The sequence below is a fragment of the Castor canadensis genome, chromosome 7 (genome assembly GCF_047511655.1).
Source record: "Castor canadensis chromosome 7, mCasCan1.hap1v2, whole genome shotgun sequence".
Lineage (NCBI taxonomy): Eukaryota > Metazoa > Chordata > Mammalia > Rodentia > Castoridae > Castor > Castor canadensis.
This window is the reverse complement of record NC_133392.1, coordinates 3,577,336-3,603,512: the sequence shown is the minus strand read 5'-3', so window position 1 is coordinate 3,603,512 and position 26,177 is coordinate 3,577,336. Positions and strand designations below refer to the sequence as shown.

The following is a 26,177-nucleotide window of genomic DNA, read 5'->3' as shown; positions in this document are numbered from 1 at the left end:
GACGACCAGAAAATCCCTCAGCATTTCCAGTATGTCCTGTTGAGAACTGCAGAAGACTCTGGGCGTTCCCATGTCATCCATGTTGTGAGAAGATCAGGAGCTTTCTTTCCTGGTGACTCTTAATAAGGTCTCTGGGCCATCCCATCTGTGCACAGGGAGTCAGCCCCAACACTGCCTGGATAGGGCCTTCTGCAGGCTAAGCAGGTACTCTTAAGCTATACTCCCAGCCCCATTTCTTTAAAAATCGTTAAGAATAACTTTTTGTCTGTATCTTACAATTCCAAAGTCTCAATTTTTGTGGGTCTGTCACTGTTTTGTTTGTTTTTGCTCATTCCCCCTCTTGATTTCTTTTCGAATGTACCAGACATTGTGTTTGAGAAACCATCACTGTTAATTTATAAGCATGATGGGAATCGTGAGGTGGTTGTACTTGGTCTGGAGCAGTTGTGTTCCCTTCAGTTGGATGCTGAGCCCACCAACCGAAGCAGGCACCATGAAGTTTCGGAGGTTGTGGCCTGGCTCTACGGGATCTGCCCACCTTTGCCACTGTGCCTCGCTCCTTACTGTTCACTGTTCTCTGCATCTCTTTGCAAGTCGGGGGGAGTCTGTTCTCACTGGAGATGTTTTTGGTTGTCCCAGATAAGGGATCACTACTGACATCCAGAGAGTAGAGGACAGGCACACCAGTGAATATCTCACATTGCACAAAACAGCCCACTAAACAAAGAATTATCTGGCCCCAAATATCAGCCATAGTTGAGGCCACTCATTGTTCTCTGTGTAAGTTGTTCAAAGCCTGGATGGTTCTCAGCCACATTTACCCTACTTCTGTTGATGACCTCCCATCCTCTCAAGCAGCATCCTTGTGGCACCATTTTCCATCTCTTTCTTACCCCTTTTGACCCCTCATAGCAATAGAGCGTTCTAGTTCTGTGGGTTTCTGAGAATCCACCACCTCTTTGTTCCTTTTAAAGCTATATAGGCCAAGTGAAATATCCATTCAGTGGGAATCACAGTTCCGGGTGATCTCTGAGCATCCACTTGGACCATCGCTCTCACGCCAGTACTGCTGACCGCCTAGTACCTAATCCTCAGACCTCCTTCACATCACCAGCCAGCCTGGCACCCTACGGGGCTGTCTTCCAGACTCTGCTCCATCCATGAGTCTACTTGCAGTTGGTAGAACTGCATTCTTCTTGTTTTTCTTTCTTGGTGACATTGCATACTTTGTTCCTTCCATTTAAAAACCCTATCTACTCCTCTTAAATCTTATTCATATTCCTCCCATTAAACTTCTCTTTGGCCCTTGAATTTGAATATCTTGTTCTTCAGGGAATCTTCATGAAACATAGGGACTTAATTGGAGGAACCTGAATTGGGTCCTGAAGGCATGTCACCACATCCTCATAGGCCTCTAGCCATTGTATGCAAAATAGGATGCCATCTTCAATCTGCTGTTTAGTGGTTGTGTGTCATGGGTCCAGTTACTTAGGATCCCAGCCTGACTTTTCTATTTCTACAATGAGTTTCTGGTACTGTCGTGTACTGAGGCTTACAGTGGAGATCCACATGGAAATATCCTGTGAGGACATGGGAAGAAGAGGCCTGTGAGGATGAGGCGTGAAGAGGTCAGTGACGAGGTAGGAAGGGGTCAATGAGGACAAGGTCGGAAGGGGTCAGTGAGGACAAGGTGGGAAGGGGTCAGTGAGGACGAGGCGAGAAGGGGTCAGTGAGGACACGGTGGGAAGAGCCCTGTCTAGTGTTATGGCGAGCCCGCAGGCAGGATACCTTGGTGCCAGCCCTCCCTGTGTCACCTTCACTGTGCTACCATCTCTGCTCTAAACCCAAGCCCTTGATTTTGTCTCCCTGCAAGCAGTGAGTGTCCCCTTGTTTTATACTCATTTACTCCAGCTGTTGACTTAACACTTCCATCTCTGGCACTGTGTACGTGGAGCAGCATCATGCTATCAGGGACAGAGCTGGACTAGCAATGCAGGGTATTCTTGTGTGGATGACAGATGTTCCCTGTTGGGTGAAGACCACCTGGCTTGGAGCTGGCTTCTGCCACCCTGGAGTCAGGTGCCACGTCTAGGGCAGGCTTCTGGAAGGAAAGGCCCTGATGGAAGACACATGGTCATCAGTCCTCCTCTGAAGAGGGTCTTGTTGAGTTGGGGATGCTAGTACCCCAGGAATGAGTGCTCCAGTAGCTAGAAAGTCCTCCTTTCTGGTGTCTGGGGAAGAAAGTCCTGTGAGTGGGCACAAGATGGGGATTTATGACCCAAGACATTGGAAGCATGTGCACAGAGCCTCTGGTGAGTGGGCCAAAATGACAAATGGTTTCTGTGCAACTTTTTATTGTCCACTCTCATAGTGTATTTCTTCTGAGAACCACTGTATTTGTGAGTGCTTTGATTGTATTAGTTACTTGTGAGATGGAGAAACCTTTCATCCACAAAATAAATATGGATCTGCTTTCAATACATTTTATCTGTTAAACTTTAGCAGGCAGGAATCAATCCTAAAGCTTGTCTTTATATTCTACCAGATCTTTAGAGTTCAAATTGAGATAAAACATTTACTAAGCTACTAGGTTCTGGGTGGGATATTAGTCTTTTGCAGGGTGGGAATCCCTTCTGGAAGTTCTGTGGGATTTTTGTTTTTGAGATATCATCTGCCCTCTGCTTCTCTCATCAAGTTTACCTTTTTTTTTGTTGTTTGTTTTTGGCCCTAGGTTTTCTAGTCTGCAGTGAGCCCAGAAGTGCCTCTCAGCCTGCCTGTCCCGCAGGTGGCAGTAGCTTTCTCATGGCCAGATGCCAAGAGGGTAGAATTCCAGAGTTGCAGTGTTAAAGGACATTTAGTAGAATCTTCCAGGTGGCTCTGGCAGCCACCCCTAGAGGCCCTGCCGTTGACAACAGCCCCGTGTGTGATGAGTGTGGATGGCATCCATGGGGGATGGTACTGCTGAGTATCAGAGGGCTTGACAGAGGGAGGAGGGGCAGAACACTACAAGGGAAGTTAGTGACTATCAGGGAGGTGAAGACGCAGATTTGGGTTCCAGAACGGAAATGTCAAGTGCGTGGGGATGAGCTGCACTGGCCCCTCAGTGTAGAACAATTAGGTAATTTGGAAATCCAAGTTAAATACACATCTCAGGCCAGACTGCCTATGTGCTTGACAAAAATGAATGTAGTATTTGCTGTCATGAAGACGGTTTGTGGTTAGTGCTGCTCACTTGTTTGAATGACATAGTCAGCACAATTTCATCACTTGGGCAGTTATTCCAAGTGAGGACATCTGCCAGGCTGGGGCGTGGTGCTGGTTGCCAAGCTCCCTGGGTAGCCAGTTTTCAGTTGGATTTATAAGAGTGCAATGTGGTTTTTCCTTTTGGGTTGAAAGTTTTGCCTTTCCTCTATGACATGTTTATTACTGCCACCCAAAAGTGTGTAGCATAGATAGTGCTTTAAGCTATGGGGTAAAGTTTCCTCTTGTGATGGCTTAATTTTTATTGCGCTCTCATAGTGTGCTAGCTGTTGTTCACATGACACACATGGCAATGCCTGTCCCTGGAGATCACACTCAAAATTGCCTCTGCCTACGCATCCACACACAGCCTCAGCTACACACGCTGTTCCCTCTTCACTGTCCTTGGCTCTGGCCCTGTTTGCCTGGCACATTAATATTTCCTTGCACTCTGCAGTTTCTGTAGAGGAAGTTGTGTTTTACACAGGAGAAAGCAACTTACAATCACGGTAGTTATTTTAGTTCCAAGTTACTTAGGAAGTTGATAGTAACCAGGTGTTCAGCTGAAATTCCCCTGCAGGATGATGTCAAGGTACTGTGTGGCACATGTGTTCTACTTTTGCTAGAGGTGACTTCAGACAAGTCTTTCTGCTTTGCCAGGCAGTGTATTTTCTGACTTTTGCCAATTTAGCTTTTCCGTGGTTATGTGATCCTGGGATGTAAAGTTTGCCTGGTTCATTGAAATCTCTCTGCATATTTTTGTAAAAATCTAACTTTCTGGTTTTGAAAAGCTTCTCCTGTCCCATGAATGGTGTGATGCTAAATTGCTCTGGACCAGCAGTTGGGAAGAAGAGCAGCTGGGAGCCCGTGTGCCCAGGTAGGGCGAGGCCTGCCCAAATGTGTGAGCTTAGTGTGTGTGTGTGTTTGGGGGGTGGTGGTGCTTGAGCTTTCAGTGTAGACTGCAGGTGGGAGGGAGCAGAGTTGTCGATTGTCGGCCAGGCCGGTATGCTGTCTACTCAGATGACTTGGCATGGCTCCCATCCCCCTCATGTGCTGCCCTCTGCCCAGTGGTTCTTTTTCTGACCCCTGGAAGGACCACAGGGAACCAGAGGACACCAGGAGTGCCAAGTGGGACTCATGTAAGAAAAGGAAGCTTTGATATGAGGCAACACAGAAGCCATCCCTTAGAGAATATTTATTGAGTATTTCCTAGGGGCTAAAATAGAATACAGTTGTTAAAAATATATGCTTTTGTAGGATACCACATACCTTGGGAGAGAAGACTGTGGTACCTATATGTGAGAATGAGTGAGATACTGGAGGCCATTCCCCTGTGCCTACCCTCAGGCGTGTGACAAGGCGGGTGTTGGCTTTGGGGATGGGGATGGGGATGGTGCCAGGTGTACGATGGGTGGAAGAAGACTTTGAGTAGCTGTGGTGCAACATGTCAGGGCTGCACCACAGCAGAGCACACCTGGGAGGTGGCATAGCAAGAAGCCTGCAGATACCCTCAGAGAAGTGCTGAGGCTGCTGGGAAGTCTGATGGGAGCCGCCGTCTTGAGGGAAACTCTGGGATTGATGTGTGGGGATATAGTATTGGCTATATTGGGAATATGGCCGGCAGATCTAAGGCTCTGTTGTACATCCCAGGCTTACTGGTTATTTCAGTTAATTTAGTAATTTTATTGATTTGCACCCAATATGAACCAAGGAAGAATTTTAGGTGTTTAAGTGTACATACTGATCAAAATGAAAAATGCACAAGAAAGAGATGACATAATTAGGCTCAGACTAAGGGCAGAAAAATAAAGTCAGTGCAGTATACCAAATGTCTGACACAGGTTTTCTGTAAAACATCTTGACCTGGGCCAGGAATTAGCTTGTTAGTGGGCAACAAGGATGGGATCCAAATTATCCACTTTAAGAATTAGAACCACTTAGGTTCTAATTGGTGGATTCTGTTGAACAAAACCATATTCACCCAACCGTCAAGTTTTTAGGGTAAGATGGAAGCCTTCTTGGGATACTTGGGGACCAGAAAAGGGTTTGTCATGTCCCCAGGGCAGAGGACCTCTCCTTACATAGCATCACCTGGTCTGTTGGTCACCCTGGGGCCACAGCACTCTCTTGGGTGGAGGGGTCTTCTTGCCCCAGGCCATCTTCTGCTCCTTACTGGGGAGAAGGCTGACTGTTGTCATCCCATGTCACCAACTGAACACCATCTAGCTCAGGCAGTTTGAGAAAGGGCAGTGAATTCAGTGTACCAAGTGTCCTTAGATCTGCCAGGGCTGCAGCAGAGGTAGGAGAAGCAGGCCTCGATGCTGCCCACCCACATTTGTAGAGGGGGTTGCAAGGGATCAGCATCATCTCCCTTCATCCACTTGAGGTGACATTGGCTCAGCCCCAGGTCTCCCAAGTTTATGGACAGCCAGCCCTGTTGCCGACTTCATGCTTTCCTCATGGCAACTCCTTTCTTACTTACAGTGGAAACAAGTGCTTGATATGCTCATTTTATTTTATGTTGATTCACATCCATGACCAATAAACCAGTATCTGAACAAATGTCACCACCAGTGGCAATCTGAGCGTCCCATGTCGGGGCTGAAAGAATCACTCTCCTGCCTTTGAGTTTTAGATCTCTACCATTGGAGGACTGGCCCGGGCCTGGAACACAGGAGGTGCCCTAAAAGCCTGCAAACAGTGATTATTACTCAGTTGTAATTAAATGGACTTGTGCTTAATAATGTAAAAAAAAAAAAAGTTGAATTGTTCAAGAATTCCAGAGCTTGAATGTAAGCATATCTGATGATTGCTAAGCAAGTGTTGGTGAGGGTGTGGAAAAACTGAACCCTTAGCACTGTTGGTGGGGTGAAAAATGGTACAGCTGCTGAGAAGACTGTTAAGAGTTACCATACAATCCAGGAATTCCACCCCTAGGTCTATATTCAGAGGAACTGAAAGCAGGGTCCTGAGTAGACATTTGTATTCCCATGTTCCCAGCAGTATTAATCACTCCTGCCCAAGACAGAAGTGACTCAAGTGTCTATTGGGGGACAAATGGATAAAATGTGGATTGTCCACACAATGGAGCATTCTGCCGCCTTAAATAGGGGGTTCTAACATATGCTTACAACATGGATGAGACTAGAAGGCATTACGCTGACAGAAACAAGCCAGGCACAAAGGGCAAATGCTGTACGAGTCCTCTTATTTGGGGTCCCTAAAGTGGGGCAGAGTCAGATACGATTGGTGGTTACCAGGACAGGGTGCAGTGGCTGTTAAGGGGACCAGTTTGCTGATGGAGGTGACGAGGACATTTTGGACATGGACACAGGTGGTGATTATATAACATGGTGAATATATTTGATGCCACTGAATTTGTATACTTACAAAACAGTTAACATAAATATTGTATGTATTTTGCCACAATTAAAATTTATATCATAATTTTCCAACAAAAGGAATGCTTGGGGTGTTGTGTCTAATGTACTTAGTCACTTAGCATGGCACTGCCCAGTCTTCTGGACAGGAGAGCTGGGTGGACTGTCACCTCAACACATAGCCCTGGTTTGGGGTCCCGGAACTCAGTGTGTCAGTGTGAGGACAGCCCCATCCTTGTGAGAGCGGGGACCCTGGAACACAGTGTGTGTCTGTGAGAGCAGAGGCCCTGGAGCACAGTGTGTCTATGACGGCAGATGTGGCTCTGTGACAGCCCCCCCCCCCATAGCACAGTTTACTCTATCTAAGGTGGGCGTATCGCCAGTAGGGCTTCTTTGCACCCCAGGACCACAGCATCCTGGCCTGGTGTTCTGTGTAGGAAAGCAACAGTGAGACATGGAATGGCTGACTTTCTAAAGACATTGTAAACAAGGGGAAGTGACAGCTCAGAGCTATCTTCCAGGACCCTTGTCCTTACCTCTGGAAGTCAGTTCAAGAGTGCTTTCTGCCTTCCTGATAGTGACTGTTGACACTTGCCTTTGTGCCCATGGCATGCCAGGGCCTCTGGATGGTCTTGTTGAAAAGGAGGACACAGCAGCATCGAGCTTAAAGAAGCAGTCAAGGAGCAAAGTGTTTTCATTCTTGACAGTCTGGATTTCCATTCTACTTCAAGTTACCTTTGAAATGAGCTTTTCAGATCCATAAGACTGTCATCTGTGGATTTTAGTTGAAGAATTCATTCTGTTATAATCTAGATAAAATGTACCTGCTAAATTGTGTAATAACATTCTCAAGGTTTTCAAAATATACTATCGAGGTTTTCCTTATGGTAGTAAGAATATATCAGTGTGAGAGAAATAATTATATTACTCAATTATCTGAACAAAGATTGGGTATAGCTCACATATAATTTTGTAATAATGTCTTATTTCCAAGGAAGAATATTCATACAATACTTTGTCATCTGTGGATAAATTGGTTACAGGTTGGTGTTTGTTTTCATTGAAGCACAGATTCTGTGTATAAACGTGGATTTTATGTATATCTTCTCCCTGTGTATAGCAAGTATCTCAAATCAAATAACTTGAGACAAAAATGATTTTTCTATATTAAACATTAAATTTTCATTTAAACCAATAAAATTCCTCCTAGTTTAATCTGGTACCTTCATCCTTTTTTTTGCATGTAGTGAGTGCAGTGCTCTAAATGTTTGCTTCTCCCGAAAATTCACAAGTTGAAGACTAACCCTAAAATGATGGTATTTCAAGATGGGGCCTTTGGGAAGTGCCTCAGTCACAAGTGCTCTGTCCCCAGAATGGGAGTAGTGCCTTCATGTGTGAAGATGCAGCAAGAAGATGCCTCCTATGAGAAAGCGGCCCTTCCCTAGACACTCCGTCTATCCTTGTCCTGGACTTCAGTCCCCAGAACTATCAGAAATGAACTTCTCTGGTTTATAAGTCACCATGCTATGGTATTTGATTAAGCAGCCCAAATGGACTCAAATAGTGAGCAGTGAGAAGGCTGGGCCCTGCCTTTGGTGCTGATCAGCACACAGCAGCTCATGTTCCCAAAATCCCCTGAGGCTGGCCTGCTATCAGGAGCCATCTTACTGTGACCTGCGCCCAGAAGACTGGCAGAGTCTGAGGAATAATTTGCATCCATCCTTCTCTCTTGCCACGTGACAGTTAAGGACAGATGAGTAAAGGAGATTGAGGACCTGTGCTGCTGTCCGGCAGCAACTCCACCTACAGACATAGCATAGCCTGTCATCTCTTCCTCAGAGACATGAACACAGGGCAGTTTCATGGTCTATGGCTGTTTCTTCCCCTTCATGCCAAAACCCCCTCAGGAGAGGCAGCTGTGGCCCTGGCATGCTCTGGTTGCTCATGGTCCAGCCAGGAGGTGGTCAGAACAGGTGAGGTGCCATGTGGGTGATTCCATCTGCACTGTCCTAGGTACGAGGGGTTTCAGAGCACTTGCTACAAAACAGGGCTTCTTCCTCTAGGTCAAGTGCACAGATCACCTGTGCCCAGTTCCTGGTTCATTACTTTATAGCCGTGTATCAAGGTGAGTCCTTAAGTTGGCTCATTAAAGGAAAATTGGTACTGTAGTGATAGTGACAGTCCCCTGGTAGAATATTCTGTGTTCATGTGTGGATGAGAGCACCAGACTTTGGATTTGGCTCAGACTCAGTGTGGTGGCCACCATTAAGTTAGAGTTAGAGGTCTCTATATCTTCCTGTGAGTGGTATGACCATAACAGGTAAAAATTCAGCATTAAGCCAGGTGTGGTGGACTTGGGAGACTCATGCAGGAACTTTGTGAGTTCAAGGCCAGCCTGAGTTACATAGCAAGACCCTGTCTCAATCCCTCAACCCCTCTAAGCCAAAACACCTCAGTGTGCATAGGATGAGCCTGTGGGTAGTTCACAGCAGGTGCGACTTACAAGAGCAGTTATCTGTATTAATGAATGTACACTTAAATATCACTGCTTCCTACTAAGAAATCCACAGCAAGCTAAAAGAGTAAGGCAGACCTTCCTTAAAGGGTCTGTTTGATATTGTGTTTTATTTTAATGAATGAATAATGATCACCCAGGACACAAGATTCATTCCAACATGGTCTTTAAACTATTGCTCTCTGAATGGTCCTGTATGTTGGCTGGGGGCAACCTAACTCAATGTTAGTTCCTGGCTTAATGTTCAAGGAAGATCTCTGGACAGGTTTTATATTAGTTCTTTAAATATTTTAATGTTTGACCCTGTCTTCCCAGCCCCCTTGCTGTTTTTATTGCTGCATTTGAAGTTCAAGTCAATTTCCTGGGCTCTCATCATTTCTGACATCCAGCTTTGTGGTGGGAGATGTGTTGCTGTAAGGCAGCACATTCATAGTTGAAATGATGAAGTACAGAATTCTTTCTAGAGGCTGTGGCTTGGAACTTCATGCCTTACTGAGCAGAGCTAGGAAGGGTTAGTAGGAAGGGTTACTAGCTCAGTGGTGGAATGTTTGCTTAACATGTATGAGGCCCTGGGTTCAGTCCCCAGAATGGTACAGAATTTCTCCTAAATGGACATCTACTACATCCAGCTTTCATCAGTTTAATTTTAATAGAGAGCTCCAATCAATGTGGAAAAATAACCACCATCCCCTCACTAACATTCTGCAAATTCATGTCCACTGTTTCCTCCTCATAATAAGATCAAAGAAGCAACCTTCTTTTTTTTCTTAATTTTTAAAAAATTTTTATTGTTTTATTATTCATACAATGCTTGGGTCATTTCTCCCCACTGTCTTCCCCCCTGTCCCCACCCGCTCCCTTACCCCCACTCTGCCCCTTCCCTCTCCCCCCAACCCCCTCGATACCTGGCAGAAACTATTTTGCCCTTATCTCTAATTTTGTTGTAGAGAGAGTATAAGCAATAATAGGAAGGAACAAGGGTTTTTGCTAGTTGAGATAAGGATAGCTGTACAGGGAGTTGACTCACATTAATTTCCTAAGCATGTGTGTTACCAAGAAGCAACCTTCTTGATACTTACTCATCTTCTTCCCTTTTGGGAGCTCTACCAGAATTTTGCTGTTAGTTTGATGGGTCACTAATACTATATGCAGTCATAGCAACATGGAAATAAGCTGTCCACGAAAGTGGAGACTTGAGAATTCACAAAGCACCAAAATGGAAATACCTGCTGTTGTTGAATGTCAGGGTTACTATAGATGGGCTTCCCTGAACAGGATTGGAGCATGGGATTTTAGGGGAAATAAATTTGTATATGCTCAGTGGTCAGCTTTCTGGATGTCTGTACTTCCAACTTGAGCTTCAGGAGGTAAACAGCATTGTGTGGATACAGAGGGGAGAAGTCTTCAGTGCCTTGAGTTCATGGGCAGGACATCTGAGGATCTTTGAGGTGATTCTCGCCTGGAGCTCAGATGGGCTGTGTCCACACTCTGGACAGCAAGGGGCAGTCTTCTGATGACTCCAGTGTATGCTCAACATCCTTTGGTGTTGCTTTGGTGGGAAGATAGTGCTCTGTTATTTCCAGTAATAGCTAAAGGATGGTGTTCTATATTCTTACAAGGAAATGTAAACCAGTCACCCAGCCTCAGATGAGGTCTCCAGTGGACCTCATGAGTTTGCTTGGCTATGCATCTGTTCTATGATGTCCACTTCCTGCTGGCCACCTTCCTCCCTGCCTTGCCTACTGCTTCTCATAGTTCTGTCACCTTCAGCTAGTGCTTGCACATGTCCATTTAGCTGCTCTGGCAATTTCTCTACCTCAGTCGACCCTTTGGCTGCTAGAGACCAATCAACCTTCATGCTCCTTTACCATTTGCGTGGTTTGAGCTGATCTCTGATGATGTAACATACAAGAGAATGCTCCCTAATGATTGGATGGCCCATGAGGGCTGCTGGGTGCTATCTTATTCTTGTCTTTGGCCATCAGTTTCCCTTTTACAGGGAGGACATGTCTCTGTGTGTTCATGGTGACCTGAAGCCTGGGCTGGGCTTGCCTCTCTCCAACTCCTGACTGTCCCACTGCTACTCTATGTGAAAGCATATTCCCAAATGTACAGTGCCACAGCCCAGGATTGCTCATTGAATGAATATTTTTCCCTGGGTTTCTCACAACAGTTTTCCCAATTTTCAAATAGGATGGATTCTTTGTCACCTGAATTGAAAACAGGACCTTATTCAGAAACGATATTAGTCTTATTTATTTGGAGCTATTTAAACCCTCTATGAGCTTGCAGTAGGTAGTGTCCTGTTGGAGGAGAACTCCGTCCTTTATCATGGATAGGGCATGTGGCAGGCCATGCTGCTTTTACCACCTGCCACTTTCATGCATGTGCAAAATGAATATTCCATGGTCTAGTCTCTATGTCCTGACTTGATACTGTCATTATGATAGGAAACAAATAGAATGTTCTGTGAAATTTGCCACCTTCTTTGATAGCATTTTACTCTCTTAATGGGTGAACTACCTGAAGATATGTGATAATTTTTTTTGGAAGTACTCGAGTTTGAAATCAGGGCCTCATGCTTGCCAGGCAGATGCTGTACTGCTTGAGCCACACCCCTATCCCTTTAGTTTTAGTTATTTTTTTTCAGACAGGGTCTCACACTTTTGCACAGGGCCATGCTCAGACCACAGCTCTCCTGCTTCGACTTCCTGTGCATTTGGGATTACAAGTGTGTGAAACTGCGCCTAAGATATTTTATAAAATGTAAAATCAAATACACTTAGAAAAACACTTTAAGTTTTTCATAGGCATCTTCTGTTTGGATGATGGTAACTCTTACGCTTTGCTGAGGGTTGTGGCTCTGTGCACATGGCAGATCTCAGCACCGACAGAGAGGACCGTGTTGATACTTTCTGTCAATCAGCAATTGTCCTGGGTACCCCACCAGAGGCCTGGGAACTGACTGGTCACTTCTAGAATCCAAGAACATGTGCTATGATGTCATTTTTCTATAAGCCCTGGACTATTATAAATTATGTTTTAACTGTTGTAATTAAAGACTTTAGACTGCAAGGCTGTCTGAGAGGGGAAGGACCTGTCCCTTTGCTACAGCGGAGAGATTAATTGTTAGAGTATATGGTCTTTGAAGAATTTACTGTAAGATAAAAGATTGGTGCCTTATTCTTGCATTTATTAGTATTTAATCAAATGGAAAGTGCACTTTTGGTCTGGAAATCTTGGCTTCAGTTGCAGGACCAGACTGAATTATTGTTTAAGGAGTAAAAGGTATAGAATTATATGTTCAAGTTATCAAGTGGCTGCTAGATTCTGGATATAATGTAACTAATTTATATAGGCTCTGGATATAATGTAACTAATTTAGAATATAGAATTTCCTGTCATGTGAACTGGAGCCTGGGTTAATCACTTGGCAGTGAGTCCAGTTCTGTGACAGGGTGGCCTTGGTGTCGGATGGCGGCTGTCTCTCCAAGAACACAGGCCTCATCAGAGCTGGTGCCGTCAAGGCCTGGCATGCTTAAGGCCGACCGAGCGTGTCTGGAACATCAGGCTCTTCCATTCAGGACGCCGAGTCATAAATCATTGCACGCTCCTCACCCAAGCATCCTTCACTACAGAACTGTCGTGGAGCTTAGTCTTTATTAAAGGTAAGGAGGACTTGACTCTGCTGGCTGTATGCTAGGAAGCAGGTGGCAACAGTGGCAGGCCAGCATCACTTTGCATTAGGGGACAGGAGAGCTCTTCACACCAGTGCTTGAGGAAATTCCAGGAAACTTTTGTGACTGCATCTTTTTTGAGACCATAGGTCAGAGGTGGTGGTGGGTGAGTTTCTGACATGGCCAAGTACTTTGGACTTGTTCATCAGCACAGGTGGGATAGAAGGATTTGGGAGGCCTCACACAGAGACCCATGTGAAGACTGGGGCCTGTGTACCCAGAAGGAAGCATGCCAGTGGACTGTGGGAAATAACTGCTCACTGCTGGCCTTGAGTTGGGAGGATGATGGACTCACCAGTGGCCTAGGGCTGAGCAGACACAGATGGGCATTGTGTTCTGAAAGACGTGCCTGACTCAGTACAAACAGGACAGTGCATACTGGATGCGCCTGTGTGTGGTAGGTTATGAGTCTGCTGGAAGTCTGGGGAGATGGTGGGTAACAGTAAAGGAGCCACCAAAATGCTGTGTAGGGGGAGAATTTGCTAAGGTGTTGCCACAGAGAAGCACACCAGGCTACTTCAATCTTCTTGGCCTGAGCTCCTCAGTGGTTTTGAGGAACACACCCAAGAGGTGCTAGTGAAGAAGTGGGGGCCTTGCAGAAGCCAGGGGGAGGGGAGAAGCTTGCATCTGCCCTGTGTCAGGCAGCAGGAAGTACCTGTGGGCCTCTCTAAAAGCTGCAGTGTATTCCCATCCCAAAGGGAGTCTGTTTCCCCTGGACATTGCTGGGGATTGATGGCCCCAAGGCTCATGGTGGAGTCTAATGGGGCTTACTGCCCTGTGAGTTGGCACACAACTACAAAGTCTGGGTATTGAGCCTGGAAAGGTGCATTCCAGTGAGTCCCCAGTATTAATGAGGCACTCAACATGGACAGCCAAGTTTTTAATGAAGTATCCTATCCACACACAGTGGACAATTCTGCTAGCCACTTACCCCCATGGTGTAATTGAAGACAAGCACAGGATATGTGACTATCACAAGCCCTCTTGTGATGGGTGATTTTAACCTGCCCTGCTGTCTGCCCCAGGAGTGTCCCCTTAACCAAGGCTGCCACCTGCCCATTGCTGGGGCTCTCTGGCTTTGGTGCTGTCCTAATTGGGAAAGGTGGCGTCTCCCTCAGCCCTCACTTGGCCCTGTGCCTTACACAAGGTTCCCTAGGAAGTCATTAACTTTCCCGACCTGTGAGGCTCTGCAGGACAGGTACTTGCTGCTGTGTCATATTTAAGCTGAAGCTTCCCAAGTCGTAAAAGCTGTAAGAACTGACACTGCGTCAAGCACCAGCATGCCACCCTCTTTCTCTTCCTGACAGGCTGTCACACGCAGCACCGTAGTTAGTTGGAACTGAAGTGTTAGAAGGTTTCCAGCCCATGAGGAAAGAATGTGCTGTTGGCAGTGTGAGACGCGAGACCATGTGGGGGTAACCTGGGGTGCACACTGTCCCTCCAGACCAAACAGCCAGGGAATGTCCTGTCCTTCCCCTGAGATGCTCAGTGCTATCTCTGGTGCCAGCACAGGGAATTCTAGCAGGGGTAATTTAAAATGAGGGAAAATATGGCATTTTCTCATTTTTTTTCACAGAAAATTATGAATGAATCATCAGTGATCAAAACTGAAGTCCAGAATGTGAACCTGCCATGCAGGAATGAGGGGGAGGCGGGATCTTGAGCATGGGTGTCAGCTTACTCCTGAGATCCATGGTGCTGGCCAGGAGTGTAGGAGTGAGCGCACAGCTCCCCTGGTCTTGCAGGAATGGGGTGCTCTCTCTGGAGTCTGTTTCCTTCCCGAGGATCAGGATATGAAGCTCTTCTTTTCTGAACGGCTCCATTATCAAAGGTGGAGGAACACTATTTCATTGTAAACAAAGCGGCCACTGTCTTACTAACTTGTCAGGAGTACAAGAGGAGGTCGCCCTCCTGTTCTTAGTGGAGGGTGCTGTGGCATCTCCTACTTTGCAGGCCCCAGATGAAGTCTTGGGACCATGTCTATCCACATCACGAGCACCAGGAGCCAAGTGCTGGAGTTAGCGTGGGGCTCCTATGACAGGTTTCCTCAGCCTGCGACAGACTGTCTGGATTTGGGCATCACTCAGATGCCTGTCAGGAGCATCTCTTGATGGACAGGTGTCCCTGTGACCTGCTGGGCTGAGGACAAGGTGCAATTAGGAAGGTTCACCATTCCTCGCAAGCCTCTGAGCCTAGAGTGTAGGAAAGGCAGAACAGCCGGGGAGCTGCTAAAACCAAAAGCTGGTGCCTGTTGCCCCTGCTGGCTCTGCTATGAGAAGTCCAGAAGTTCTAAGGCTTGAGCTGGTCTCCTCTGTCTACCTGTTCTCCCAGGGCCCTCCCAAGGTCCCACAGCCTTGCTGGCACTGGCTTTCAGAGCCTAGCCAGCAGGTTGGAGGGGTCCTGCTGCACAGGCTGGACCCACCCTTGTGAGCAGGGCAGTGCAGCTCCACTAGCATTGGAGGTCCCTGGTGGACGACTGCATCATACCTACTCCAGTCAGAGACCCCCCGTGGTTTTGACTAGGGAGATTGGATGTTCTGCCAAGCAAAGGATTCATTGCTTCATTTCAGAACTGCTTGGCAGTCCGTGGATGCATTGCTGTTTTGCCATCTGCATTGTTATTGGAGGTCTGGGTTTCTTCATTTTTGTCACCTGCCTTCCTCCTCTCATCTGCAGGTTGGGTATTTGGCTAGCAGAGGGCACATCTTCTATTAATGATAGTTTCTGCTTCACTGAGTACTCCAACTTCTTATTTTAGTGAATTACCGAGAAGTAAGCAAAGCAAAATTACTTTAACACACAATGCCTTAGAATAGTACTTTGCCCATTTTTTTTCGAAAATGACTTTCTGAGCAAAGAGAAGTGACTTCCTTCCAAGAACTGGGTCTGGAGCTGCCCATAGCAAGTCTCCTGTTTTACCTTAAAAATCTGGTGATTTTTCCATTTTATTTGCCTTTTGGTATAAAGATGTTTTCCTCTATATGAGTAACCAGCAAGAGGATTGACAGTGCTTATGCAGTGATTTTGTCTCCTGCCACCCACTGTCGAGCCCCTGTGATGTGCATGGTGGACGTGAATACCCCCAACTCTGGGACATCGAGTTCAAGGTTTTCTAGATGTGGACTGTGTCCTGCAGGCTGTGGACAGGAGGAAAGCCTTTAAGAAACAAGCGAATTTCCTCTTCCACCTCCCAGAAGACTCACCGAGGCCCTTCTCTATCGTGTTCTTTTCTTACAGACCAGTTTCTCCTTAGACAAAGACTGCTAAACTGAACTGTTGGGGTGGGTATGTGAGTGGTAGCTGTCATCTGGAAGCATTTCTCAAAGTGCTTGAAGTTCCGGGGGATTTGTGGCACAATCTGTTAAATCTGCACACACATATGTGTTCTGCCCTTTTCTCTGTGTGCGATCTGTTTGTTTTGCACACATACACTCAGACATACTCAGCCATGGTTTCTCACCACCCCTGATTTCTCTTGATTGTGCCACGTCCCCATGGCATCATTTGCACTTTGCTCCACAGACGCTTTTAACCTGGTGAAAAGTTGGGAGGGAAACCAGGTTTATCTTCAGTATGATTTTTAAACATAGGCAGTACCAGTTCATGTCTAGATGCACTTGGCTTAATGGCTGGGGAGCCAGTTCCTCAGCTGTCCCTCTCCATCTTGGTTTGGATATGCAGGTGCTTTCATGTGCTGTTACCATGTGCTACACATAGCATATTCTTTGTGACTGCCTGGAGCTCTTTAACAAGACTCTTGGGCCTGGGTGCTTCCGGGACTTGCTGCAAGGACCTGATCTGCCCTCTCCTCAAAGCTTCAGGTCCTTCACTGCTGAAGCTCCAGTGTCAGGAAGGTGCACTGCTGTGAGAGCCGCCTCCGGTGGTAGTCACCAAAAGGCATATGTCATGGTCCCACTGCTGCCACACCCTGGATGTCCACATGTGTGAGGCCTAAGCAGGATGTGTGTGGATGGAAAGGGGCTTAGACACAAGCCACCTCGCCATCACAACCCCTTGTCATTATACTGTTCTAATGCAGCATTTTTTGTGTGTGCTCGTGGCTGCCCAGAAATGTAGCAACAGAGCAGGGGATCATTTTCCTTCTCTGCAGCAGCCTGTCTGTCAAGACCATGCAGGTGACGTTGGAGCGATGTCTTTGAGCACCTTTGAGTCTGTTTTGTGATGGCCAAGACAGCAGTGCTACTGTCTTCCGTTGAATGTGATGTCATGCGATTTCAGGATGTCCTGGAAGGCACTGCGGGCTGGTTCTTAGTCCTTATTACTTGCTTCTACCCAGTGTTTTCCTTCTGAACTTCACAGTTGGTGGGGCCAGTCCCATTCACTTCTGCTCCCACCTCCTAGGCCATCTTTAGGATCAGGTAGTGGGAATGTAGACTTTTCTGTCTTCTAGTATTTTGACATCTGCTTTTCCCTAATTACAATACTCCCATGCCTGAGGTCCTGAAAGCTGAGGACAAAGCTCCTTCTCCACGCCTCCTCTTACTTCTTATTTTTCCCTGTTCAGTGGGGAACCTGCCAACATGCTTTCATTCCCCACTGGCTTTGTGGGGTCAGGTGACTGTCCCTTTACTGGGTTGGGCCCTGTTGCACCTTCTAGAGAAAGTGGGCAGTTTCTTCCTTTTGGCCAGTTCTGAGCTTTTTCATGGCTTAGGACCCTGACCATGGAAGTGGTTAAAAATGAAAGGCACAGACTTGCAGAGATGGTTCTGGAATGTCGGTTTTTAGGCATGTGTGGCAGGCCTGGAGAAGTGCACTTAGAGGAGAAAGAAGACAGTTACTATCTCTGGCCTCTCCATTTTAATGCAGTGGGAACTGGCCTCTGGCGCCAGCTGCTTAATTCAGAACATTGTTATTTAAACGCCATTCATGTTAAAAGGGAGATGAAATGAAATTCACTTCATTTTTCAGAGGTCTCCAAATAGCCATGAAAAATCAATTTTTTCCTGCCACCAATTAATGTCAGCCCCTCTTGTGGCTTTAGGTGGATGCCATGGTGATGATGTAGGGAGAAGCCTACGGGGCTCAATGGTGCTACCAGACTATGGAGCGGGGAGTGAGAAGCCCAGCCTGTATCCTGGGCATCCAGGCTGACTCACTGGGTGTCCACCTGGACCCCAGCCCAGGTAGCATGCTCAGGACTGTGGGAAAGATTATATGTGGTTGCCGTGTGGCTCCTACTTGTTGGTGAACACTCACAGCACCAGGTGTGAGAGCTGCAGCAGACCCTCTGCTCTGATCCCCAAGGCCCTGCACATCTGGGTGTTCCATGTGATCCCCAGCAGCAAGTTGGAGACTGGCCGTTTTGGGTTTGAGAGAACACTGCTTGCCCTAGGTGTGTTCCCTCCAGCCTTGGTGGCCTCCAGGTAGGCAGGCCTGAGGCTCCTATGTCCAGGGCAACTGGTTCCCTCAGCTGTAAACCTGAGCTTGTGGAGGTGCCTTGAGTTCTCTTTCTGGCTGGGAAAGCTCACAGCATTCTCTGAGCCGCAGCAGGTCACAACCGTGAATTGTGTGCATACCATAACCCTGTTCTCATGGCTTAGGTACAACCTCCCAACACCTCTTCCTACCTGCTTTTGGCATTCTTGGGAATCGTGCCACCATTTTTGCTCTCCCTTGTGTTCCCACGTGGTCCTTACTGCCACAGCCGATCCCACACATGGGGCCTCCCTTCCTGGTGGCCAGGCTGCCTCCTTAAGTTCTTCAAACTCCCTCTGCCCCTGCAGACCTGCCTAGCCTAGGTTCCCCATTCTTGTCTCAGTGTACCTGGTAAACTGCTCCCTCCTTCTGACTTGGCACCTCCTTTAGGAAGCCTTCCTGTGCTCCTCAGGCTATCAGCCCCTGACTAAGGCTCCCATTAATCTTACTGTTACCTCCTGAGCTCCTACCTTGGTCACAATTGCATAGTTCATACAGTCAGATCACCGTTCAATAGATATCTGTCGAGCACCTATGGAGTGGCAGACACTATTCTTTGTGCTGGAAGTACAGAGCAGGTCAGCTAGGATGACTCTGGTAGCAGAGCACAGGAGTTCCTTAGCTCAGCACACCGACTTGAAACACCTTAAGCACTTCTTGTCTCACCCATGTGTAGTAGCAGGGCACAGTTGGGGGACTCAGTGCTTACAGCTTTGGTGTTCCCATCTCTCAGGGATCTCTGATCCCTCACCTTCCCCCACCTGATGTTCACCTTGTGCTGATCTGGCCTCAGCCTCAAGTTGGTCTCCTGCCTGGACTTTGAATCAGGAGCTGGTAAACTGGAAGCAGGGAAGCAGAGCATGAGGGTGGCCATGCTGCCACATCCTGTTTCCAAGGCAACAGTGTCAACAGTGCCAGTCACCATGTCTGATGTCCTGGTTGGCCTCACAGATGTTTCCTGAGGTTCCATTTTGGCTCAGGTTGAATAGTGGCCAGTCATGGTTCCTACTGTTTTCTGGGCCTGCTCCTCCAGCCTTCCCAGAAGTCCTGTGAGTTTGGGAATAGCCTTTCAGTGAAGTGCCTTTGTACTTGAAATTGGGTGGGATCGGCCTCTGCTGCGTACCAGTAAGAGCACTTCCTGTCACTGGCACTGGTGGTGGTCTTGCCCCAACTGAGCACTGAGCCCAGGCCTCCTGCCTCCAGCCCTGCTGGGAGATAGGCCTTAGCTGGGCCCTGGATGGGTTAGTGATAGAAAACATGGCTTCATCGTGAGTTGCGTCTGAGATAAGCAAAAGTCAACTGGGTTCTTTGCTATAAGACCACTTGCAGACTTTAAGTTACTTCCTACAGGGGAGTTTCCAAAAGGGGAGAGCGTGCAGGCTTTCCACTGTTTCAGAACCCCATTCTGGTTCTGAGTGGTGTCTTCAGTAGACAAGTTTTGGGAAATGCTGGCATGGACACTTGACCTGGAGGGTGGACATGTGTTAGTCATCTTTGCATGATTGTGTCAAAATACCTGAGAAAATCAACTCAAAGAAGGATTTGTTTCCATGGTTATGTGGCTCCATCGTTTCTGGGCCCATATCATGGCTGAGGTGTGTGGTGGAGCACAGCTGCTCATCTTTTAGCAGAGAGAGACAGACAGAAAGAGCTAGGGACAAGGTATATCTTTCCAGGTCATGCCCTCAGTGACCTACTTCCTCTAACCAGATCCCCCCACCTCCTGGTTTCCACCACCTGCCAATAATGCCATCAAGTTGTGAATCCATCAACAAATTAGTCCACTGTTGAGGTCAGAACCCTCATCATCAATCAATTCCCAAAATTCCATCAGCTGGCAGCAGAGCCTTCAACATCTGAGCCTTTCTTGCGGGGGCACTTCAGAATCCAGCCAGCATACACAACCAATAGGGAATTCATTCAGCAAATGTACCACAGGCCCCTTTAGGGAAGTGATCCCTGTGCCTTCAGCGGGATGACCACTTGCTGTGCTGAAGCATCTGCAAACCAAAGAAAGGAGGGACCCCCCAGAGTGGTGGGATAAGGAGTGACAGTCACCTTTGAGAACAGGCAGGATTTTGCAGCTGTTGCATGAGATTCTGGGGAAAAGGCAGGTCCTCCAAGGGTCATTTGTTAGAAGGTCGATTGTGGCAAGACAGTAACACATCCTCTAGAGGATGTTTTGCATACATCCCCTCTAACCCTTGTGCTGACTTCTCCACCTTAGTATTAGTTACCCTACACATAAAAACCACTATTTAAGTGCAAGTAGTTTAAGTGACTTTCTCAAAGAAATAGACCAGGGGTAGGAGGCCACGATTGTACCCCACCCTCATCTGGTGAAGTGGCAGGGGGCAGCTGCTCCCAGATGGCTCCCCTTCCCTTCTCGGAAGCTTGGAGCTTATCCTGCAGGCAGCGGGGAGCTCCAATAGGTGGTCAGATGCCCTCTCTTCCCTGTGACCCAAAGCTGTGGTCACCCAACAAGTCCCATAGACCTGGGGCCCTGGAGGAGAATGGATTCAAGTTCCTGCCAGTGTGCTCAGACCAGGGGTGCTGCTCTGGACAGCTCTGGGGTCTGGTAGCTTAGGGTTGAGTCTTGAGCATAATGCTTACAAAGCACCTGTGGTTGAGGGTGGGTGTGACATGGCCTCCCCAAAGGGCATAGATGTGCCTCTCTCCTCTGGCTAATGAAGAGAGTAGGGAGAACCAGTGTAGGCCACTAGAAGCATGTGGGTTGCACAGAAAGACTAATGGGATGCCATGATGGAGGATGGCCTGACAATGCAGGAGATTCTAGGCAGCATGGTGCAGAGTAGACCAGAGTCCAGCAGTGGACAGGCAGGGGAGGACCTCCATTGATGGCCCAGGAGCACCGTATTTGAAGAAGGCTGCAATGGGATTAGGACAGCAGTGGTACCAATTAGTAGGCCTTAGAAGGGCTGGTGAACCCTTGTGATGGGGCGGAGCAAGTGTGATGGGCTGTGGAGACCGCCTTCCTCCATCCCTACCTACTGTGATCTCTACCATCGCAGAACCAAGGCAGCAGCAAATTGTAGGTGAACAAATGTGTGGCATGGTTGTGTTCACTAGAATTTGACTTGCACACAGATGGTGAACCCAATTTGGCCAGGGTTGTTGACTCTGCTCTGCCCCTAGTGTGGTTTAGCGGTTGATTGGTCCTACAGAGAGGGACGCACCCAGGTGAAATGGGGCCAGGAGGAAGGCATTGCCCATGCTGTCCATGAGGACTGGGTGGGCTTACAAGCTGATGACAGCAAGATTCCGGGCTTGTGCAGCACAGGTGCGTAAAGTGGTGAGGTGGGAGAGAAGCTCCTCGTCTTGCTTTTGAGAAGGGCAGGAACAGGGGAGGATAGTGCCCCTGGGTAAAACACTACATGTAGGAGGTTGGTTTTTTGCCGGGTGATGATTGTGAGCAAGATCGTTTGAGGTAGTTCTAGAACAAAGAAGCGAGGGTAGGAAGCAGTCCAACTAATAAGTTTGGGGCGGGGAGTGGTGGTGGAGCACCAGGTGTCAGGTTTTCCTGGTGGGTGGGGTTACAGGTGGAATTCAGGGAATCGCTGGTATTCAAGGAGGTGGTGACCCTCTGTTTCCTTCCAACTGGAGAAGGAATTACAAGGAAGAGGAGATGGAAGGGTTCTATCTGCTTCCCCCACACTGTCTTCCCTCCCTCTGGATCAGGGTGTCTTTCGTAAGATACCAGTTTGTCTAAACCCCATTACAGGTTTCTCACTGCTCTTAGGTACATTTTTGTTTTTAGCTCTTGCTATGTTGACTGGCAGCACTTGCATGTCTTTTTAGTGTAAGTTAAGTTTGTAGGGAAAGTGACCAGCTCACACTAATGCCCTTGACTTAGCAATGGGCTCGGTCTTGCACCATTTCTGTAGGGCATTTCATACATGATTCACTTTCTGTTTTTGCAGTGCAGGTGAGAGAACCCAGGGCCTGACGCATGCTAGGCAAGTGTTCTACCACTGAGCTACACCCGTAACCTCATACTTCACTTTTAAATGTGCTTTATTCAAAATGCAGAATAGTTTTTTTGTTTTCATTGGCTGGCAGTTGTCTTGCTGAGCTCTAGGTATTACTTGAAAAGAATTCTCACCAGCTCAGCTTCCTCCAACTCTGCACTGGTTACAGATGGATGAGAAGAGCAGAGGTGTAGGAATTTAAGGAAATAAAGGAAGAGTTATTGGCTAGCTGCTCTAGATAATTGTCTAATGTTCTGTCCTGAAAGTGACTGTATTGTAAAATTGACATATGATTAAATTCCAACAGTAAGGGAAAAGCTGGGGATATATTTTGTGTGGTAAATGACTGGTGATTTGTATTGTGCTTGATGGGTGACCAAACACTTCTACACACACTTTCCTATTGGACTTAGAAATTGTTTCTCTTTAGGTAGTTGGCAGAATGGACAAGACCTGCAAAATGCAATACAAGATGTTGGCCAGCCCTTTGGGGAAGATAGAGCTGTCCGGCTGTGAGCGAGGCCTGCATGGGATCAAGCTCCTTGGCAAGGGGAGCCCCAGCACTGAGTAAGTGCAAGTGCCTGGTGGGTGCTGAAAGCAGTTGGGGGAGGCACACATTGGTCACGGGTAACACAACCACAAACATTAGCACCACAGAAAACAGTCTGCCGATTGCCTTTAGGTGTTAGCGGTTTTGTCCCAGGCACCCTTCATTGTTGATTATGACACACCTTTCAGGGCAACTCCAGAGGTTTTATTGTTGTGCACTGTCACAGAGCTCTTGAGTGCCTGTGAGCACCGGGGATGACTGGAGATCTGGTGGCCAGCACTTGTGGGACCCCCTTGATGTTTTTCAAGCAGGACAGGCCTGCACTGTGTGTCAGGGCCACCAGGTGGGTCCATCTGCTGCTCCACATTTACCAGGGGCTCTGCTGCTTCCTGGGGGCGTCTTTCTGGGTCTGCGGGTGCAGCTGAACCCGACCTACAGGACTTAGGACCACTGTTTCCAAATAGCTGTGTGTCTCTCTGCATGCTCCTCAGAATATGTCTCTAACTGTAAAAGCATAAAAAAATTAAAGCCGTCCCTAGTACTTTGTTCTGAAATGTAACATTTAATTCTCCCCATTCATTGATTGTGCGTAGTTGTATTAAAATTGCAGTTCTTGTTATTTCTGATGGCAGGGAAAAAAACCCACCCACTCCTGTGCTCAGTGTTTGTCTTAACTGACTAATAAACACAATGCCAAGAACATTAGATAAAGAAAATACATAAGAAACATAAAAATTGATTTTAATGGACCCCTGTCAGAGATGGTCATAATGAGCACAGTGTAGTAATAAATATCCTTTGCCAGGCTTTTCCTGTAGAGCTGTGTGTTACAATCAATATCTTCTTTCTTAAGACTAAAAAATAAGCAAACCTTTGAACTATATGAATACGCTTCTCTCAGTTTCTATGAGAACCATCTGGCTGTGCTGTTCAGAAAATCACAGGCACCAAATAATTTGTAGGGGAAAATGTCACTTTGTCTCTTAGCGTGTTCAGTTGCACAATAAATCATAGAAGTTATGTACTGGGGTTTTTTCTTTCTCTAAAAGAAAAAAAAAAACAGACCTTACAGCAAATTTGAGAAAGAAAAAGTCAGAAACAGGCATTGTAAGATGCATTTGGTCAAGTGCGTGTCATGGGTCATGTGAACAAGTAAGGGGCTTAATTTTGAGTTTGTTCTACTTTATGAACTTTCTGTATCAAGGAGCAGAGTTGGCAGTGGACGCAGTCACCAAATAATGACCTGAATAAGAGGCAGCTAACTTTCCTCAGGAAGGAAGGCAAGCTCCTGGGTGAACGGTGGAGGCAGGGCTGGCCCAGAATGGTTTTCTGGGACTCACACACCATCCAGCTGTCCTCTGTTCTCCACTGAGGCTTCTGCCCTAGCCCTGGCACTGCAGGCTAGCTGGCTGCTGCAGGTGGAAGGAGCCAGAATGGAGGGAGTGCGCCTCCCAACAGCAGGCTCTTGTCCATGGCCCAGGACTCTGCAAGGAAGGATGGGCTGTTAGGCATGGCTGAGACTGGGCAGTCTGTGAGCGAGAGGTGGAAACTGGGCTTTTGGGACAAGCAGTGTGTGTGTATTAATTTGAGGGAGCACTTAAAAGCTTGAGACCAGTATAAAAACTATACTCAGAAGTAGCAGTTTTCAACATTTTTGTCATTTTAACAACTGAGGTAAAATTACATAGAGAAATTTAGATTTTGAGTGTACGAGCCAATGAGTTTTGACAAAAGCAAACACAGGTGCATAGATACCACCCCACTGAGATCCACAACACTCCAGACAGTTGCCTTGTGTCTCTTTAAAGTCCATCCCGCTGTGGGTCTGTGGTCAAGCCTCTCGTAGATCTCTGCTTTCCTTTCTCTTGAGTACAGTGGGGAATTACTGATTGGAATGGCAGATGTGTGTGTAACTTCTAAGAATTTGCCAGAATGTTTCCCAGAGTTGTTATTTCACATTTCCTCTAGCCACATATGAGAGGTTCAGTTGCTCCACCTCTTGCCAGTCCTTGGTGGTGTCCGTTTTTAACATTTTAGCTCATTGGGTGGGTGTGAAGGGTCATCTCATTCGTACTTGTGTTTTGCCCATTTTAAGGCATGTTTTCTTATGTTTGTTATTGTTCCTGGTTTGTGATTTTGCATATAAGTCCTTTGTCAGAGCTGTGGACTGTGATGTCTTTTCACAGTTCTTTGCATTTTCTTTTTCTAGTAGTTTCTTTTGATGAGAAGTTTTTAACTTCGAGGCAGTCAGTTCATTAATTTTCCCTTTCGCGTTTAGCAGTTTTTGTCTTTAAGAAATATTTGCCTGCTGTAATTTCATCAGTAGATTCTCCTATAATTCCTTTGTAGAAGCTTTATCCTTAGTTTTTTTGTGTTTAGATATGCTACCCATTTGGTACAGTTCATTTGCATACAAGTTCATTGTGAGGCACAGTTAATTTTTCTCATACAGTTATTTAGTAGTTTCATCACTTGTTGGAAAAGATTCCACAAACTTCCCGTTCTTCATTGGATTACCTTGGTGGTTATATTAGAACTCAGCTGGCCATGTGTAGGTGCTGTGCTGCGTGCTCTGTCCAGTTCCCTTATTTTTTGTTCCACACTGAGTTGGCCACAGAACTTTGCACAAAGTCTGGATCAAGTAGGACTAGTCCTCTGGCTGCTTTAAGATTGTTTTGCCTTCTAGGTTTCTTAATTTAGCATATTACCTCTAGAGTCAAGGTGGCCATTTTTGCAAACATGCTTCCTGGGATTTGACTGGGAGTTGTCTATTTCAGTTTTGGGCAGGTTGACATCTTCTCAATGTTGACTTGGTCAGTTTGAGATTTGACTTATCTCTGCGTTTGTTTGGGTTCTCTTTCATTTTCCTCAGCAGGCTTTGTAGTCTCCAGCATAGATACCTTGCATGTCTTTGGTAAGATTGATTTTTTTAACTACTTTGTTCTTGATAGTATTCCATGTATGCTTAAACTTTTTTAACTTTTAAATTATTGCTGCTGGTCATAACAATTGATTTTTGTATGTTGATCTTCCATCTGCAATCTTGGGTAAACTGATAAGCAGTACCCACCTCCCTTTCTGGTGGGTTCACTTTCCACTGTTTGTTACCCATGAGCAACTGGGCTCCAAAATATTAAATGGAAAATTCAAGAAAGAAACACTTCCCAAGTTTTAAGTTGATGCCATTCTGTGTAGAATAATGAAATCATGCTCTACCTCTGTCATGCTCATACACTTCTGTGAGTCCAGCATGTCCACTCTGTATATGTTTAGCTGTCTTGGTTATCACATTGACTGCTGAAATTATTCTAGGGCTTGTATTCAAGGACC

The 26,177-nt window shown here is 46.7% G+C and overlaps 1 protein-coding gene across 4 annotated transcripts in view; it reads left to right on the top strand.

Annotated features, from left to right (window-relative positions):
* Window positions 1–26,177, top strand: part of Mgmt (O-6-methylguanine-DNA methyltransferase) — a 248,197-nt gene that overhangs the window by 27,940 nt on the left and 194,080 nt on the right. For 3 of the 4 annotated variants that reach the window (XM_074078049.1, XM_020167327.2, XM_020167331.2), the window contains exon 2: window positions 22,728–22,864. In XM_074078049.1, the coding sequence (XP_073934150.1) occupies window positions 22,740–22,864 (125 nt within the window). In that variant the 5' untranslated portion in view covers window positions 22,728–22,739. The remainder of the gene's footprint in view (window positions 1–22,727; window positions 22,865–26,177) is intronic. The other variant, XM_074078048.1, reaches the window with a different exon arrangement.